The sequence below is a fragment of the Callithrix jacchus genome, chromosome 11 (genome assembly GCF_049354715.1).
Source record: "Callithrix jacchus isolate 240 chromosome 11, calJac240_pri, whole genome shotgun sequence".
In the NCBI taxonomy this organism is placed as follows: Eukaryota; Metazoa; Chordata; class Mammalia; order Primates; family Cebidae; genus Callithrix; species Callithrix jacchus.
The window spans coordinates 105,126,369-105,146,619 of record NC_133512.1 but is presented as its reverse complement, the minus strand read 5'-3'; the positions used below and the strand labels follow the sequence as shown (position 1 = coordinate 105,146,619).

The 20,251-nt window shown below is 38.7% G+C and overlaps 1 protein-coding gene across 1 annotated transcript; it reads right to left on the bottom strand.

Moving 5' to 3' along the window:
- Positions 1-9,672: 9,672 nt before the first annotated feature.
- On the bottom strand, positions 9,673-15,940 carry LOC100396317 (serine protease 58-like). The gene is made up of 5 exons (XM_017975734.4): positions 15,635-15,940; positions 14,892-15,045; positions 13,366-13,616; positions 10,682-10,818; positions 9,673-9,959 (listed from the first exon to the last, which is right to left on the bottom strand). The coding sequence occupies exons 1-5, from the start codon at positions 15,672-15,674 to the stop codon at positions 9,810-9,812; spliced, it is 732 nt and encodes a 243-aa protein (XP_017831223.2). The 5' UTR covers positions 15,675-15,940; the 3' UTR covers positions 9,673-9,809.
- Between the last annotated feature and the right edge of the window lie 4,311 nt (positions 15,941-20,251).

Genomic DNA, 20,251 nt, shown 5'->3' with positions numbered 1-20,251 from the left:
CTTCACATGGCCTTCCCTCTGTGCACACAGAGAGAAAGAGGGAAAGAGAGCTCTCTGGTGACTCTTTTTTGAGGGACACAAATCCTATTGGATCAGAGCCCCACCCTTCTAACATAATTTAGCCTTAATTACTTCCTTTTAGGCCCTATCTTCAATACAGTCACATTGAGGTTTAGGGCTTCAAACAGATATATTTTACAGTGATGGGGAAGATAACACCAGAGAATATATACAGATGGCAAATGACATATGAAAAAATTCTCAACATAATATGTCATTAGAGAATTACAACAACAATGGGATACCACTACGTACCCCGTAGAAGGGCTAAAATCCAAACACTGACGGCAACAGATATTAGCAAGGATATCAAGTATGAAGAACTGATGCTGGTGAGAATTTATTGCTGGTGTGAGTACGAAATGGAGTAGTCACTTTATAAAATAATTTGGAAGTTTCTTATAAAGCTCAACATAGGCTTACCATATGATACAGCAATTACACTTCTTGACACACCAAAAGATTTGAAAACTTATGTTCGCAAAAATTCTTCACATAGATGTTTATAGCAGTTTTGTTCATAATTGTCAAATCTTGGAAGCAACCACAGGGTCCTTCAATAGGGTAAATGGATAAACAAAGTGTGATTCATCCATTTAGCAAAATGCTATTTAGAGATTTTATGATTTAAAAAACTTAATTCTCAAATCATGAAAAGACATGGAGTAAACTTGTATGCACATTGCGAAGTGAAAACAGCTAGTCTGAAAATATACCATATAATTCCAATTATATGACATTCCAGAAAAGACAAAGCTATAGAGATACATGTGTGTGCAAGTACCTTTTTCATATAACAACTTATTTTCCTCTTGATAGATACCCAAGAGTGGGATTGCTGGATCGAATGGTAGATCCATTTTCAGTTCTTTAAGGAATCTCCATGCTGTTTTCCATAGTGCTTGTATTAGTTTACAATCCCACCAACAGTGTAAAAGTGTTCTCTTTTCACCACATCCATGCCAACTATTATTTTTTAATTTCTTTGATTACAGCCATTCTTACAGGAGTGAAGTGGTATCACATTGTGGTTTTGATTTGCATTTTCCTGATCATTAGTGATGTTAAACATTTTGTTCATATGTTTTTTTGGACAGTTGTATGTCTTTTTTAAAGAATTGTCTGTTCATATCCTTAGCCCACTTTTCGATGGGATTGTTTATTTTTTTCTTGCTGATTTGTTTGAGTACCTGTATTAGTCTTTTTTCAGATATATAGATTACAAAGCTTTTCTCAGGGTTGTCTGTTTACTCTGTTGATTATTTCTTTTGCTGTGCAGAAGCTTTTTAGTTTAATTAAGTACCGTCTATTTACCTTTGTTTTTGTTGCATTTGCTATCGGGTTTTTGGTCATAAAGTCTTTGCCTAAGCCAAAGTCTAGAAGGGTTTTTACTATGTTATCTTCTAGAAATGGTATGGTTTTAGGTCTTAGGTTTAAGTCTTTGATCTATCTTGAGTTGATTTTTGTATAGAGTGAGAGATGAGTCCAGTTTCATTCTTCTACATGTGGCTTGCCAATTATCCCAGCACCGTTTGTTGAATTGGGTGTCCTTTCCCACTTTATGTTTTTGTTTACTTTGTCAAAGATCAGTTAATTATAAGTATTTGACTTTATTTCTGGGTTATCTATTCTGTTCCATTGGGCTATATGACTATTTTCATACCAGGACCATTCTGTTTGGTGACGATGGCCTTATAGTATAGTTTGAAGTCAGGTAATATGATACCTCAGGATTTGTTTTTTTGTTTAGTCTTGCTTTGGCTATGCAGGCTCATTTTTGGTTCCATAGGAATTTTAGGATTATTTTTTCTAGTTCTGTGAAGAATGATGGTGGTGTTTTGGTGGGAATCACATTGAATTTGTAGATTGCTTTCGGCAGTATGGTCATTTTCACGATATTTATTCTACCCATCCATGAGCATGGAACGTGTTTTCTTTTGTTTGTGTCTTCTATGATTTCTTTTAGCAGTGTTTTGTAGTTTTCTTAGTAGAGGTATTTCACCTCCTTGGTTAAGTATATTTCTTTCTCTTTTTTTTTTGGCAGCTATTGTAAAAGGGATTGAGCTCTTGATTTTATTCTCAGCTTGGTTGCTGTTGGTGTGTAGCAGAGCTACTGATTTGTGTACATTAATTTTGTATCCTCAAACTTTGCTGAATTCATTTACCAGTTCTAGGAGCTTTTTGGATGAGTCTTTAGGGTTTTCTAGGTATATGATCATGTCATCAGCAAACTATGAGAGTTTGACTTTCTTATTACCAATTTGGGTGCCCTTTATTTCTTTCTCTTGTCTGATTGCTTGGGCTAGGACTTCCAGTACTGTTTTGAATAGAAGTGGTGAAAGTGGGCATCCTTGTCTTTTTCCAGTTCTTAGGAGGAATGCTTTCACCTTTTCCCCATTCAGTATAATGTTGGTTGTGGGCTTGTTATGGATGGCTTATATTACCTTAAGGTATGTCACTTCTGTGCCACATTTTGCTGATTCTTCTGAGGGTTTTAATCATAAAGAGATGCTAGATTTTGTCAAATGCTTTTTCTGCATCTATGGAGATGATCATGTGATTTCTGTTTTGATTCTTTTTATGTGGTGTACCACATTTGTTGACTTGCAGATGTCAAACCATCCCTGCATCCTTGGTATGAAACCCACTTGCTCATGGTGGATTATCTTTTTGATATGTTGTTGGATTCTGTTAGCTAGTATTTTGCTGAGGATTTTTGCATCTATATTCCTCAGGGATATTGGTCTGTAGTTTTCTTTTTTGTTATATCCTTTCCTGGTTTTGATATTAGGGTGATGCCAGCTTCATAGAATGATTTAGGGAGGATTCTCTTTTTGGAATAGTGTCACTATCTTTTGGAACAGTGTCAGAATTTGTGCCAATTTTTCTTTGAATGTCTGATAGAATTCATCTGTGAATCTGTTTGGTCCTGGACTTTTTTTTTGTTGGCAATTTTTAAATTACCATTTCAATCTTGCTGCTTGTTATTGGTTTGTTCAGAGTTTCTATTTCTTCCCTGTTTAATCCAGGAGGATTGTATATTTCCAGGAATTTATACATCTCCTCTAGGTTTTCTAGTTTGTGCATTTGAGGGTGTTCATAGTCTCCTTAAGTGATATTTTGTACTTCTGTGGTATCGGTTGTAATGTCTCCCACTTCTAATTGGGATTATCTGGATCTTCTCTTTTCTTTTCTCAGTTAATCTTGCTAATGGTCTATCAATTCTATTTATCTTTTCAAAAAACCAGGTTTTTGTTTCATTTATCTTTTGTATTTTCTTGTTGTTTCAATTTCATTTGATTTTTCTCTAATTTTGGTTATTTCTTTTCTTCTTCTGGGTTTGGGTTGTTCTTGTTTCTCTAGTTTCTTAAGATGTAACCTTAGATTGTCTGTTTTGCAATTTCAGACTTTTTGATGTAGGCATTTAATTCTATGAACTTTCCTCTTAGTACCTCTTTTGCTGTATCCCAGAGGTTTTGATAGGTTGTATCACTATTATTCAGTTCAAAGAATTTTTAAATTTTGCTCTTGATTTTGTTGTTGACACAGTGATTATTCAGGAGCAGTTTATTTAATTTCCATGTATTTGCATGGTTTTGGGGGTTCCTTTTGGAGTTGATTTCCAATTGTATTCCACTGTGGTCTGAAAGAGTACTTGATAGAATTTCAATATCCTTAAATTTGTTGAGATTTGTTGTGTAGCCTATCATATAGTCTATCTTGGAGACAGTTCTATGTGCTGATGAAAAGAATACATATTCTGCAGTTGTTTGATAGAATGTTCTGTAAATATATGTTAAGTCCATTTTTTCTTGGTTATAGTTTTAAGTCCATTTTTTGGTTGTTGTTGACTTTCTCTCTTGATGACGTGTCTATTGGTGTCAGTGGAGTATTGAAGTCCTCCACTATTATTGTGCTGCTGTCTATCTCATTTCTCAGGTCTAGTAGTAAATGTTTTATAAATTTGGAAGCTCCATTGTTAGTTGCATATATATTTAGGATTGTCATATATTCCTGTTTGGCTAGTCCTTTTATTGTTGTATAATATCACACTTTGCCTTTTTAAACTGCTGTTGCTTTAAAGTTCGTTTTGTCTGATATAAGAATAGCTACTCCTGCTCAATTTTTGTGTCCATTTGCATGGAATACCTTTTTCTACCCCTTTACTTTAAGTTTATGTGAGTCCTTATGTGTTTGGTGAGTCTCTTGAAGACAGCAGATACTTTGGTGAGTTCTTCTTATCCATTCTGCCATTCTGTATTTACATTCAATGTTAGTATTGTGATGTGAGGTACTATTGTATTCATCATGCTACTCATGGCCTAAGTTCATTTTCTTAAAATTGTATTATTGTTTTATGGGTCCTGTGAGATTTATGCTTTAAGGAGATTATATTTTGGTGTATTTTAAGGATTTGTTTCAAGGTTTAGAGCTCTTTTTAGCAGTTTTCTGGTAGTGATGGCTTAGTAGTGATGAATTTTCTTAGCATTTGTTTGTCTGAGAAAGACTGTCTTTCCTTCATTTATGAAGCTTAATTTTACTGAACACAAAATTCTTGGCTGATAATTGTTTGTTTAGGAGGCTAAGGATAGGACCCCAATCCTTTCTAGCTTTTGGGTTTCTGCTGAGAAAATTGCTGTTAATCTGATAAATTTTCCTTTATAGGTTGCCTGATGCTTTTGCCTCACAGCTCTTAAGATTCATTCCTTTGTCTTGTCTTTAGATAACCTTATGACTATGTGCCTAGGCAATGATCTTTTTGCCATGAATTTCCCAGGTGTTCTTTGAGCTTCTTGTTTTTGAATGTCTATATCTCTGGCAATGCCAGGAAAGATTTCCTCAATTATTCCCTCAAATAATCATTTCCAAATTTTTAGATTTCTCTTCCTCCTTGGGAACACCAATTATTCTTAGGTTTGGTTATTTAACATAATCCAAGACTTTTTGGAGGCTTTGTTCATTTTTTAAAAATTCTTTTTTCTTTGTCTTTGTCAGATTGGGTTAATTTGAAAGCCTTGTTTTTCAGCTCTGAAGTTCTTTCTTCTATTTGTTTGATTCTATTGCTGAGACTTTCCAGTGTATTTTTCATTTCTCTAAGTGTGTCCTTTATTTCCAGAAGTTGTGATTGTTTTTTATTTATGCTATCTATTTTACTGGAGATTTTCCCATTCATGTCCTGTATAACTTTTGATTTCTTTTTTCTTTTCTTTTCTTTTTTTTTTTTTGAGATGGAGTTTCGCTCTTGTTACTCAGGCTGGAGTGCAATGGCGCAATCTCGGCTCACCGCAACCTCCACCTCCTGGGTTCAGGCAATTCTCCTGCCTCAGCCTCCTGAGTAGCTGGGACTACAGGCATGTGCCACCATGCTCAGCTAATTGTTTGTATTTTTAGTAGAGAAGGGGTTTCACCATGTTGACCAGGATGGTCTCGATCTTTTGACCTCGTGATCCACCCACCTCGGCCTCCCAAAGTGCTGGGATTACAGGCTTGAGCCGCCGTGCCCAGCCAACTTTTGATTTCTTTAAGTTGGACTTCACCTTTCTATGGTACCTCCTTAATTGGCTTAATAATTGACCTTCTGAATTCTTTTCCTGGCATCTCAGAGATTTTTGTATTGGTTTGGATCCATTGCTGGTGATCTAGCGTGGTCTTTTGGGGATATTAAAGAACCTTGTTTTATCATATTACCAGAATTTTTCTGGTTCCTTCTCATTTATGTAGACTATGCCACTGGGAATATCTGGGTCTCACAGGCTACTGTTCAGATTCTTTTGGCCCACAATAATGCTCCCATTATGTGGTGCTCTCTCCTTTCCTTTATGGATGGGGCTTCCTGAGCCCTGAACTGCAGTGATTGTTATTTCTTTTCTGGATCTAGCCATCCAGTGGAGCTGCCAGGCTCCACGGTGGTACAGGGGAGTGTCTGCAAAGAGTTATATGATGTGATCTGTGATCTGCATTCAGGTCTCTGAGCTGTGGATACCAGCACCTGCTCTGGTGGAGGTAGCAGGGTAGTGAAGTGGACTCTATGAAGGTCCTTTGTTGTATTTTTGTTAAGTGCACTGGATTTGTGATGAATGGCCTCTAACCAGGAGATGTTGCTTTCCAGAACACATCAGCTGTGATTGTATAGGGAGAATACATGCTTTCTCTAGGTTCACCTTTGGATAAATATTGAGGTTTCTCAGGCCGTAGAGCTCCTGAGAGGTTATGTCCTTTGTCTTCAGAGTTCCTTGGCTATCCCACAGAGCCTGCAGTGGCAATCTACCTCCTTCAAAGGGTCTGTGGATTCTCTTGGCTTTCCTGATATGTTCCCACAGTAGTTCTTGGAGAAAAAGTTCACATGTGGGTCTCCACATGATGCTCTGTTCCCCCGAGTGGGAGCTGCAAATTAGTCCTGCTTCCTATCCACCATTTTTTTTTCTTGAACTCCTCCTAAATGTGTATTTTTATTGAGCCATTAAATCTGTGATGTTTTTACACAGCAATAGAAAACTAACACAAATGCCTACTGGATGCTAGCACTGTATTCAATACTAATTATTCTGTGGCTAGGGAGATGAGAAACTTGTTCTCATATGTCATAATGCCTAATGAAGGGGACAGGTGATAATAAGAATCACTGTCGTGAATGTTGAAAGAAAAGGGAGGTTAGAGAAGCATGTTGTGGGAAACTCCCAAACTTCACTTCTCTATAAGGTGAGAAGAAGACCTCCTTAGAGAAGTGAAGTTTGAGATTGAAGGATGGGTAGAAGTTAGCCAAATAAAGAGATAATAAAGAAATCTCCAGGTGGATGAACCAGAGCTCCAAAGAGAATGCAGAATGTAAAAAAGAGAATGAAGAGAGAGACAGGTAAGGAGACACAGATAGGAGAATCCTATGGAACAGACTTTGCAGGATTTGTCGAGTAAGAACTGCCTACAAAGGAGATAGAGGAGGCAACCCGAGAGTAAGTCAAAGAAACATGTGCTTCTTCTATGTATTTTAGATGAGTGAGGCTTTATTTTGCTTAAATAGTAACAGGAAGAAGCAATGATAGGGAAATCTGGAGATAATCCATAAAGCAAGTACATGAGGAAGTCAGACCAGATAGGGTCCATTTCACCGATGGAGATAGAGGCTGTAAATAATAAGGTCTTGCTTCCACTACAGCAGGAAGAATGGAAAAGAAAAAAAGTGTGTGTGTTGGGGGGCGGACAGGTATGTTTGCAATTTTGGTGGTGGCAAGTTGAGGGAGACATTTTCTGATGGTTTCAACTTTTCTCTACTCCCAAATTAGAGGTCATCTGCTAAAAGTTAGCATTGAAAGAGGAGAGAGGAGAGGATTTAAAATGGCTGCTGTGGAGAATTACCCAAACAATTTACTTGGAGAAGACAAGATTGCCAATAAATGCTAAAGATGTAATTCAAGAATTACAAGAAGTGTTTAGTTAAAGACTATAATCCTAAGTGAATTAACACAGGAATGGAAAACCAAATATTGCATGTTCTCATTTATAAGTGGGAGCTAAACCCTGAGCACACATGGACATAAACATGAGAACAGTAGACACTGCAGATTAGTAGAAGTGAGAGGGAGGGAGGGGGCATGAGTTGAAAAACTACCTATCAGGTACTATGCTCACTACCTGGGTGATGGGATCTATACTCCAAACCTCAGCATAACACAATATACCCATGTAACAAATCTGCACATGTCCCCCCGCATCTAAAAGTTGAAATTTAAATGAAACAACTCTGGCACAAATATAGTTATGATTCATTAAAAGTGAAGGGAGCCTTGGGCATTGAGCCAGAGACAAAAAGCAGGGGAAAATGTGAGAGAAGACTGGCAAACTGAGGACTTGCCATTTGGATGGGGCAAAAGATTACAGAAAAAAAATCATACAGTGAATGAAATGTCCTTAATATCTAGATTTGAGAACAAGAGAAATTTCTGTGAATGGGCCAGAACAAGCTATTGGTCTTAGACGCACCTAAGCTCTCTGGTTTTGGTTTTTTTTGTTGTTTTAGAGACAGGTTCTTGCTCTGTCACCCAGGCTGTAAGTCAGTGGCACAATAATAGCTCATTGCAGCCTCAACCTCCTTCCCTGTCACCCTCCCATGCAGTTAGGAGTTTTTTTTAAAATTATCACTATTTTATGTAGAGACAAATGTCTCTGTGTTGCCTAGGCTGGTCTTAAACTCCAGGTCTCAAACAGTTCTCCCACCTTAGCTTCCCAAAGTGCTGGGATTATAGGCATGAGTTTTGTTTTGTTTTGGCTTTAGCAGATGAGAAAACACATCCAGGGATCCAGGCTCAGGGTTCCAAGACCAAGTCACCTCTGCAGTCTCTATAGATGCCCTAGATTCACTGCCTCCCTCAAGGGAAGAAACCCCAAACCTCTTTACACCTCCCACAGGAGATTTCTCCTATGGTGTGGTTCTCTATTCTCATCTTCACTGGCCTCCTCTGCCCATCTTTTCTTTTTTAACATAAGATCCCTAGGTCATACTAACCCTTTTCTCCCTGTTGTTCTGTGGTCTCTCAAGTGTCAACCTAACACTCAGAATCCTTTTGACTTTGTCTCTGTTTTTATATGCCTTGGTCAGTGGCCATGGAATGCTTCACATCTCCCCACCATATGCCAGAAAAGGGCTGAGCACCCATCACAGCTCTTCTCCATAGCAGAGAGCCCTCCCAAACCCTGCAGCTATCACCCACCAACATAGGACTCCTATTTTTTAGTTACTCCTCAAACAGCGTCTGGGTTCCAGATCACTGTCTCCAACTGCCTGCTGGAAATAACCACCTCTACATCCCTAAAGGATCTCAATATTCCAGGCCACCTGTCTCCTCTTCCAGGACCATGCTCTTGATACCTTGCACACAAATGCCCTTGTTATCCTCATATGATCTTTGAGAATAACCATCTTACCTGTTGTTCAAGTCAAAAACTTGGGAGTTATCCCTGATACCTCCCTTGGCTTTTCTTCTTACAGTAAATATGTCTAAATCTCACAGATGTTACTCCCTTAGTATCTCTCAAATAAGAAATTGGATGGTATTCTGTTTACTGTAAAAGCTTCAATGACACCCCCTCTAATGCCTACAAGATAAAAATCTAAATTCCTTCATAGAGCAGGTCAGGGCCTTTATCACCCAACCTTTGCCTGCCTATATAGAATGATATTTTATCCCTCCTCTATAGTTTATTTTCTACCCTCAAGGATTACTTATTTATGTATGTATTCCAGACCATACCACACTTTCATATGCTTTTTTGCCTTTTAATAAACCATGTGCTCAGTTTTACAATATCCTTCCCTAATTTGTCTGCCTCTCTGGTGTTACTTCTCCTGACACTGCCACTCAGAATGTTTTATTTTATGTTTTTGTGGAGCCTACTGCCCATCTCTCTTAGAGCAGTTATCACAAGGTATTATAATCAGCCAACTGATGGCCAAGGTCATGTCATAGTCACTCAGGCATCCTTAGCAAGGGTAGTACCTACTAAGCAGCTAGAGGTGAATTTTTGAATGAATAAATGAACACAAGTGAAGATGTTGCTAAATGTCTCATTATCCTCAAAGTTTACATGACAAAGACAGCAGGAGTCATGACATGGGTTCTTGGTTACACATTTTTTTTTAATCAGATGTTTCCTCTTTGGATTTTGTTCCAAAATAACAAAGATAAAGACAGTTGTAGATCCAGTGTAGAAATTATGAAGAGGTGGTACTGAGGGGATATGGGAACAGAGGCGCCTCAGTGGGTATCCATAATTTTCAAGATCCATCTTGCATAGTGATGAACATCTGTGAAGAATCCTTCACTTCCCAGGGTGACACTTCCTTTTGCCCAGGACAAGATTCCATGCAATCTCCCATTGCAGATGGCGGGAGCAGCTGAAACTTCCTTATAGAGAGAAGGAACAGAAAGTCAATGCATCTTTGTCCTTGTGGAACAAGAGTAAGTGCCAGCTGGGCACGGTGGCTCACACCTGTAATCTCAGCACTTTGGGAGGCCGAGGCAGGTGGATCACAAGGTCAGGAAATCAAGACTATCCTGGCCAACGTGGTAAAACCCTATCTCTACTAAACATACAAAAATTAGCCAGGTGTGGTGGTGCATGCCTGTAGTCTGGCTACTCAGGAGGCTGAGGCAGGAGAATCACTTGAACCCGGGAGACAGAGGTTGCAGTGAGCTGAGATTGCACCACTGCACTCCAGCCTGAGCAACAGAGGAAGGGTCCATCCCCCCCACCCCCAAAAAGAGTAAATGCCAAGAAGTGGCACATGAAAGTAGCAAAACCATTCAAGAGAATGGGCCTTTTTTTCTTGAGAGGGGGAAGCCCTCTCTTTACATCCACATATAAGTCTCATCTCTAAGGTTCAAGCTTGACCTAATCCGAGTGCAAGCAAGACAAAAGATAGTTCTACCCCAAATCTCTCCCACTCTGAAAGATGAGAAAGGGAATGGCTAGAATCCCAGAGATGAGTGGGGAGGGGAGAGGGACTTCAGCTCTCTGCACCTCACTTTTGGGAGGCCTTTTGGATCAGTGCTCTTCGATTCTGCATTATCACCACCTCCCCCAATGGGACCCTTGTTATCTTTCTGTATAGAGAAGGGAAAAATACCTTGTTTTTAGATAGGATCCTTAGAGGTTGTCCCACACAAATGATGTTTCCTGCCTGCTCTTCTTTTAATCTATCCTGGCAGTCACGGAAGGGAAGAGAATATTGGTTGATCCATGTCAGGATATCAGGATTACTGACTGTGGAAAAGATAAAACAAACTCCAGAGTAACTCTCCTTACCACAAGGGCTCTTGCAACCAGATCCTATTTTGTAAATAAATTTAGTCCTGAGAATATTCAGTGCAGGTAGCAGCCCACACTCCATTCTCCTTAGGATTCCTTGTTCAGTCATCTCCATGTTAGAGAAGTAGATTTAGAAGTCCACGTTGTCCAGGTATCAGGTTCCTCGTTCTTTCTGTACTAGGCATCATTTACAAAATTTCAAAAAACTGTGAGTTATTAGTGACCACAAGGAGAAAGAGACAGCAACAAAGCCATTGTCTCTAAGATTTTCCCTCTACACACACACACACTCACACACACACTCTCTCTCTCTCTCTTTCTCTCTCTCTCTCTCTCTTATTGGACATACACTTGATGTTTTTCACATTTAATTATAAAGGGAGAAACTATTTTTAATGATATAAAACTGCTTTTTAGGCTAAGTAGGTTATAAGTATATGTAGTATATGTATTGCTATAAATATACAAATGTATTTCTCTTTAAGAAGTCATCATGTTGTTTATCTCCATAATAGCAATTGCTATTATACTATCAACTTAAGATAGAGGAACTTTAACCAAGATATTATGTAATTTTAATTTCTGTTAGATAATAGCAAACAGAAAGGAAACAAAAGTTTGACCAGAGATTGCTCAAACTAAGTCCAGTGTTGTTTAAGGAGCAGTATTTTTTTTCTGATAGAGCATACCTAATTGAATGCTCTAAGGCAGATTAGGCCAGAAGGTGTCAGGTCAGAGAAGAAAAAGAAATTATATTCAGTTTTAAGTTTTTATGGTAACTAAATTAAAATATATAAAAAGCTAAGTGCAAGTAACTTGTTACTTGAAATAATGAATTTTTAATAAATATTGGAAGCCCTGCACCAGAAAGCTCGTAGATAGAGCTAGTTTGTCACTGTGATTTTGACCTGTAGAGCCTATATCCCTCTGAATAGTTTTGTTTTGTTTTCAAATGTTACATAATAAGTTATTTCTGTAAGTTGTGATTCAGTTACTTTGGATAAGACTTATAAAGCCAAGGACAAAAATCATACAAGCTGCAACTGTTCAGAAAACATGTTCACTTAATTTCCAAGTACTTTGCTTCTAAATTGAAAAATGAAGCTGCATAATACTGAAAATATAATAGTTTCTACTTTTTATTTCTTTCTTTTTTTTTTTTTTTTTTTTACCAAAGACTGATTTTTTAAAATTGCACTTTGATTTGCTTTTACAGAACAGGTACATTGTTCTGTAGCCACCAGAGAAAGATTTAAATTGGCTTAATAGATCCAGAACAACTTGCTTGAGTGAATGTAGCTTTTGCAAGATAATCAGTGTCAGCCTTCACCTCTTAAAATCAGCTGATCAGGATCAGAGGTCTTCTGAAAAGCACGTCTCAGCATGCCAATCAATCAACAGCAATCCGCCTGAAGTAGCCAGGCCTCGGCAGATGACATGACCCATTCATACCTCTGAAAGTTCTCCAATCCCTCAACTCCAAGCTTCCCACAAACCCCATATGCTAATCAGCTCTTCACTCTGCTTAGTGGGATGGTGCCTGACAGCATTGCTCTACCTTGCTATAATAAGCAATAGGTTTAGATTTGTCATTTCATTTCAGATATCAAGTGGTGATATCCTCATCCTCTCATAATACCTAAAGAAAGCATGATGGAGTAACAGCCAACAAAGAGCAACAAATGCATTAGAAAGTAATTTTCTTTGTAAGTGTTCTTTATCAGACAGACTCCTGCAGAGACCAGAGCGCTCTGCTCATCCCAGTTTCAGCTCACAGGGGAGAACAGTGTGTGCTTACAACATGGGCTGCCACTATTTTTTCCATGAGACATGTCGGGCCAGTGAGATACCAACTGATTATGTCATAATAATCAATTTCCCTATGAGCCACCCAAGTCTCCACCTCTAAGTGGGAACTCCAGGATGGAACAGTAGGTATGAGTGGCGCTCTCTGCAGGGAACCTGCTCTGGTGACAGGACAGGTGCTCTCTCAAACATTCTTTTGTCTCCTAGGGTTCTCTGCACATAAACTGGATTCTCGGTAGAGGATGTAGGAAGCATCGTCTGCTGCCTCACTGCATCACATATATTTTATGTTCATTTTCCCCCCACTGTTCTTCCATTGTGTGATGGGCTTTCAGCAACTATCAATGAGTAAGTCACCCTCCAATAGGCTGCCTTGATAATACTGTCTTTGTGCATGAAAACTCCTATTTTTCCCATCTTTATTTCAATCCAGTTCTCTGGACTCTGTTTTCAATATTCTCTCTCTATATATAAATGACTGTCTGCTCCATTTGTTGGTGTCAGAGTGGCTGCCCTTTATCAGTCTCTTCGAATTTTATCTATGGCCTCCGGTTATGGTGGTATAGGGCCCTGGCAGGAATCCCTCTATGGTGGACAACATTGTCGCACAGCAGCAATTTCCATCAGGGACATCCCACCGCATTTTCTCCCAGCTCCAACCTCCTCAGTATAAAAAACACAGGATCCAACACTTACGGTTTTTATATTTATTCCAGGTCCAGGTTGGAATAAAGCAGGACTCATTAAATGGAATGGGTTCCAAGGCTATGGCTATAGTCCCCACATAGGAGTTGAGTGAAGCAGGCTTGGACAGTTTGATCATCATTAGGTCATTATTCAAGGATTTTGCATCAAAGTCAGGGTAGGTCACAACTGATGAATAGTTTTGTATTTGTTGTTTCATATTTGTGATGCTAGGTTGAGAAACTCCCAGTCGGATTTCAACACTTTGGAAGAAAGAGGGCAGAGAGATGAGAAGAAAGAGAGTCATAGGATGACAGATTACAAGAAATGATACAGCCCACCCTCTGTGTTTTAACTTTCTGTCTTAACCTGAGAACGGACATGGCCTGTCTTTGACTATAAAATAATAGCAATAATTTACAGAATTATTGTATTAGAGACATAAATTTCTAAAATGTTTGACATGGTTCTAGCACCTGAAACACAGGCAGTAGAGTCTTGTTATTAAGATTTTGATCATCTGAATTAGCAGCTAATAGAGAGGTACCACACATCCAGTTCATACATTAAATATGGATGTAAGAAAGAACATCTGATTTTCCAATTCTTATTCCAGGGGGATGTGAGCTGTCTATTTCCTTTGTATTTCCCACATACCACTGAAGAGAGGTTCAGTCTGTGTTAAACTAAACTGCACTGAATAGCCAGATGGCTTAGATTTCTGAATTTGAAAGAACCCTTCTATACTCATGAAACTGAGTGGGTCTTGATCACACAACACGTTCTCACACACAACAGAAACACTGAGATTTGCAAGGAATTGCTTTATTTTGTATCGTGCTCCCTTGCCCTTCTACTGTCACTTCACGATATGGCTTCTGCCTAATTCTTTGACCTCATCCTACGAGCATTCATCCTACTCAGCATACCCCCTTAGTTCCTGCTCATTTCTCAGCTTGCCAAATACCCTAATATCTTTGCTGTTTCAGGGAGTATGTGAATATTGTTCCCTTGGCCTGGACTATCCCCCAGGATTTATGCATTTGGCTGTCTCCTTCTCTTCCTATTGAGATCACCTCTTCAGAGATGATGGACATGCCCACATTAACTAAAGCAGATCTCTTGTTTCAGGGCCATAGATTACGGCTTGCATTTTTTTTTTTGTAATGCTTTGTTTTTGGCCACTTATTTCTGTTGGCTACTCCCTCTACCAAATGAAGCTCCATGAGGGAACACTTATTTTCGCCTTGTCCCTTCACTGTTTAATCAGTGATTAAACAGCCCTTGCTATATAATAAGTGTTTAACAAGCATTGTTGATGAATGACTATTATTTACTACCCAGGAGAGGGAATCCTCTGACACCTTCCTACTTATCTCCTCATAAACTGCCCAAATTTGTATTCTATTTCCCATCGGAACAAGAGTCTCTTTTTTTCCGTGTCTTCTGATTTTACTAAAAAATTTCTGGGATGCTTCACCAGATCTATGTTTCTTTGAACAGATTACTCCCAGCTTGCAAGACAAAGGGAAACTTACGGTAAGGGGCAGTGGGCAGCCGTCAATACCCACTGAAGGTGAATGAGAGACCCCACGCAGGGTTCTGGGCTGGACTGCAGATAGACCATGTAAGGAATAGTAAAATTAGGTGATAATTCCTGATTGTCTTTAGAATCTTTACCCAAAAAAGCTCCTGGAGAAGAAAGGGGTATAAGTGGAAAGAGAAAAGGAAGTTTAAAGGCCAGAACTGGTGAGGGTAGTTTTCCCTAACTTAAGGTTTTCAAATCTAATGTGAAGGTCTTCAATTTACCTTTTATATTTTTATCAAAGAAAATTATCTATGTCCCCTAAGTTATACACAATAAGAAAATTGAGACATGGCTTTGCTGAGATGAAATTATATCAAAAATCTCTGAAATTAACTCATATGTTGATCACAAACTCTGATTGGCAATGCTGTGTGTTACAAAGATGAAAAAAATGACTACTTAATTTTTTTTAAAATTCACTTTTGCCAAAATTGGGGGTAAAAAATTACTGCCTGACTTTGGTGGTATAAGGAATAGAAAACCTTAGGGCTTCCAGAGCCCCTGACCCAGCTCACACCCCTTTTCCAGGCCCATGTCTTCTAATGTGTTTCCTTTTGTTTTCTTAAAGAGTTGTTTTATTTAAATGTCCTCCACTTCCTAGCTCTTAAGTTGTTCCCAGCTACTCTTCTTGCCAATCTTTCATAGACTATCCTGGCTCTCACCCTAGGCAGAAACAAAGTCCCAAACACTCACCAGCTGCACTCAAGAGAGCGACGATGAGAAAACCCTTCATGTAGACTGTGATCTCGCCAGAAGCAGGCAAGTTGATCAAGCTATAAACTGTCCCAATCTTTAGTCCAAGTGTCTTTGCCAAGAACAGCCGTGGAGAAACACTATTTACAGGCAGAAGATAGATGACAGGAGGGCAGTCTTCAAATGAGTTCTTATCAAGCCACAAATATATATGGCATTGCTGGGAGCCGTCTCTGATGTGGGTGAAAGAGAGTGGCACAGACCAAGGCAAGTTCCTGGTGCCTCCTTTCCTATCCTATCAATCTTGCTCAGAGTCATTATGTACCTGCTGATTTTCCCTCCCCTCTCTGTGACACAACCTTTGTTGTCCTCTCCTCCCTCTATGACCTAAATGTCTCTCCCTACCCACCACCCTGCCATCTCACCTCTTCGAGAGACTTCCGAAAATGGGGGTATGAAATGCACTTAATAAATCATTGTTTTCTTCATTTCCTCTAATTTTAGTGATGAAGAAGTTGTGGTTCTCTTGGAAGTTAGTGGCAATTTCAAGACTCAGTACTCAGTCTCCAAATTCCTTGTGTCAAGGTTGAACGCGACCTTAGAAAAGAGCGGTGGTTAAGAAATCGCCGCATCCTTTTGTGCTCTGGGAAATGAATTACCATAGAGAACTACATTTCCTGTATCATGTAGATAAGACTACCTATTCTTTCTCCTAACACCTGGAAAATTTCTCGTGGTTCTCTTGTTTACTTGTGACGCGTCAAACACAGACCTCTCCTCTTTTGCCTGTGCTTGCTTACAGACCATCCAACTCCCCATTTTTTTGTTTCAAAAATTATTAGCTGATATTAGAATGGTTTGTGTCCTCAAAACTAGCTTCGTTCAAAAATAAACATTTCCTATTCAGCCACCTGACTGGGACTTCCCCTGATTGCAGAACAACCCCAACTGTAAATCTCCCCATCTCAGACTTGCCTTTCTCTTCCTATAAAAGTCCAGGGCAAAACCATCCTGCTAAGACACTTCATAATCTTCAGATCTGAGATGTTCTCCTATTGGATGACCTGAATACAACTAGTTTCCTTGCTAGTTCACTTTTTGTCTTCTATGTCTATTATCTTTCGAAATGTACCCCGGTTTTTCTTTCTAGTAGCTAACCTTATATGATAACTTCCAGGCTGTCCAAGAGAGACAGGTAATAATAACAGTAGGGTTCAATCCCACATTTTACATACAGTAGACTGGACAAATGCAAACCATATAGGCTCAAACTGATCTTTATCAGAGTAACTAAAGAGCTCATCAGTTATAAAAGTCCATACACATAACATTCCTATATCTGTAAAAACTATAGGCAGACTTAGTTCTCCTAAAATTTAATTATTAACTTAAAACATGTCATAAGAATGTTCCCATGTACCCAAAGCTTTTAAAATAATAATTATTATAAAATAAGTCAGTATTTATTTTGTACCATGTGACAAACACTGTGTTATATGCCCTGTATGTGTGACCGAATTTATCCTTTATCACAGGCCTATACATTTTCAAGCTGAAGCTCTGTATGGTTAAAAACCTTGTCACAACCATGGCATTTAAGCCCATAACTCCCAACATTCTAGGAAATCCAGCATCCCTCTACTCATTCCAATGATTTATCGGGTAGGACTGGGCCTTATTTCTGCTAAGTTACTTGTTTATCTTCAGTCTTCCTTGTCCCAGCACCTGAAAACAGCTGTCTTCATTTTATTTCTTAATTAACTACTAACCTAATGCTATAGTTGGTTTCAAGCTTGAACTGAAACTTTGGAGATATTACGGGAAATTCTTGCACCAATCTGAAAACACCCTTAAGTAGTATAACAGAAATTACTTTGTAAACGTTTCTGAATCACCTGCAGTGCATGGAGTCTCTCTTACCTAGAGCCTTGTTTCTGCCACATTGCTGGAACCTACCCTGAATTCCTTTTCTTTTGTCTTATTTTCTTCATGTCTTTAATTAGCTCACATTTCTGTTCCAGCAATGGGGCAGAACAATGAGCTCCAAAATTTAATCAGTAATCAATAGCCTACCAACAAAAAAGCACAGGACCTGATGGATTCACAGCCAAATTCCACTAGATGTACAAAGAAAAACTGGTACCATTCCCACAGAAACAATTCCAAAAAATTAAGGAGGAAAGACTTCTCCCCAACTCATTCTATGAGGCCGGCATCATCTTGATACCAAATCCTGGCAAGGAGACAACAAAAAAGAAAACTTCAGGCTAATATCCTTGATGAACGTAGATGCAAAAGTCCTCAACAAAATACTTACAAACTGAATCCAACACTGCATCATGAAGATAATCCACCATGACCAAATAGGCTTTATCCTCGGATGTAAGGTTGGTTCCACATACAAAAATCAATAAATGTGACCCATCATATAAACAGAACTAATGACAGAAATCACATGATGATCTCTTTAGATGCAGAAAGGCTTTTGATAAGATTCAGTGTCCCTTCGTGTTACAAACTCTCATTAAATATTGAAGGAACATACCTCAAAATAATAAGAGCCATCTATGACAAACCCACAGCCTACATTATACTGAATGGGCAAAAGCTGGAAGCATTTTTCTTGAAAACTGGCACGATACAAAGATTCCTTCTCTCACCACTTCTATTCAATATAGTATTAGAAGTCCTCGCTAGAGCAATCAAGCAAGAGATAGAAATAAAAGCCATTCAAATAGGAAAAGAGGAGTTCAAACTATCTCCATTTGCAGATGGCATGATTCTATATCAAGGAAACTCCATAGTGTTGGCCCCAAAGCTCTCTTGTCTGATAAACAACTTCATAAAAATTGCAGGATACAAAATCAATGTACAAAAATCACTAGCATTCCTATATACCAACAACAAACTGAGAGCCAAATTAGAAAGGCAATTCCATTCACAATTGCCACACACAAACAATAAAAACCTGCAAGATGTAGGAATACAGCTAATTAGAGGGGTGAAAGATCTCTACACTGAGAATTACAAAACACTACTCAAAGAAATCAGTGAAGACACATACAACTGGAAAAATATTCCATGCTCACAGATAGGAAGAATCAATATCATTTAAATGGCTATATCACCCAAAACAATTTATAGATTAAAGAACAAAGCTGAAAGAATCATGTTACTTGACTTCAAACTACACTATAAGAGCTACAGTGACTAAAACAACCATGGAACAGAATAGACAGCCTAGAATAAGGCTGCACATCTATGACACCTGATCTTTGACAAAGCTGGCAAAAACAAGCAATGGGGCAATGCCTCCCTATTCAATAAATGTTGCTGGGATAACTGGCTAGTCAATGGAGATTGAAACTGAACCCCTTCCTTCAAAAATCAACTCAATATGGATTAAAGACTTAAATTTAAACCCAAAACTATAAAAACCCTGGAACACAACTTAGGTAATACCATCCTGTACCTAGAAATGGGCAAAGATTTCGACTGTATTAGTCGGTTTTCATGTTACTGATAAAGACATACCCAAGACTGGGCAAGTTACAAAAGAAAGGTTTAATTGGACTTACAGTTCCATGTGGCTGGGGAAGCCTCACAATCATGGCAGAAAGCAAGGAAGAGCAAGTCACATCTTATGTGATGGCAGCAGGCAAAGAGAGAGAGCTTGTGCAGGGGAACTCCTCTTTTTGAAGCCATCAGATCTTGTGAGACTTATTCACCATCACAAGAACAGCATGGGAAAGACTTGCCCCCATGATTCAGTTACCTCCCACTGGGTGCCTCCCACAATACAAGGGCATTCAAGATGAGATTTGGGTGGGGACCCAGCCAAATCATATTAATGACAAAGACACCAAAAGCAATCACGACAAAAGCAAAAATTGACAAATGGGATCTAATTAAACTTAAGATTCTCTGCACAGCAAAAGAAACCATCAACAGAGTAAACAACCTTCAGAGTGGGAGAAAATTTTTGAAAACTGATGAAGGTCTAATATCCAGCATCTATAAGCAAACTTAGAAGAGGATATCAAACAACCTTATTAAAAAGTAGACAAAGGACATGAACAGGCATTTCTCAAAAGAAGACGTACATGTGGCCAACAAGCATATGGAAAAAAGCTCAGTATCACTGATCATAAGATAAATGCAAATCAACACCACAAGGAGATACCATCTCACACCACTCAGAATGGCTATTAGTAAAAGCCAAAAAGTAGCAGACTAACAAGGTTGCAGAGAAAAGGGAGTACTCATATACTTTGGTGGGAGTGTAAATTAGTTCAACCATTGTTGAAAGCAGCACAATGATTTCTCAAAGAGCTAAAAGCAGAACTACCATTTGACTCAGCAATCCCATTACTGGGTATATACCCAGAGGAATATAAAGGATTCTACCATAAAGAGACATGCATGCAAATGTTCATTGCAGCACTGCTCACAATAGCAAAGACATGGAATCAACTTAAATGCCCATCAGTGAAAGACTGGATAAAATAAACGTGGTACATATACCCCATGGAATATTATGCATCCATAAAAAAGAATGAGATCATGTCTTTTGCAGGAACATGGATGGAGCTAGAGGCTATAATCAAATTAGTTATC

Coding starts and splice junctions, on each gene's coding strand:
- LOC100396317 (XM_017975734.4), bottom strand. CDS start 15,674: ATGAAGGGTTTTCTCATCGTCGCTCTCTTGAGTGCAGCTG. Junction 13,617..14,891: donor GCTGCCCACTGCCCCTTACC/GTAAGTTTCCCT, acceptor TTTCTTCCAAAG/TGTTGAAATCCGACTGGGAG. Junction 10,819..13,365: donor CTGGAATAAATATAAAAACC/GTAAGTGTTGGA, acceptor TCTTTTCCACAG/TCAGTAATCCTGATATCCTG.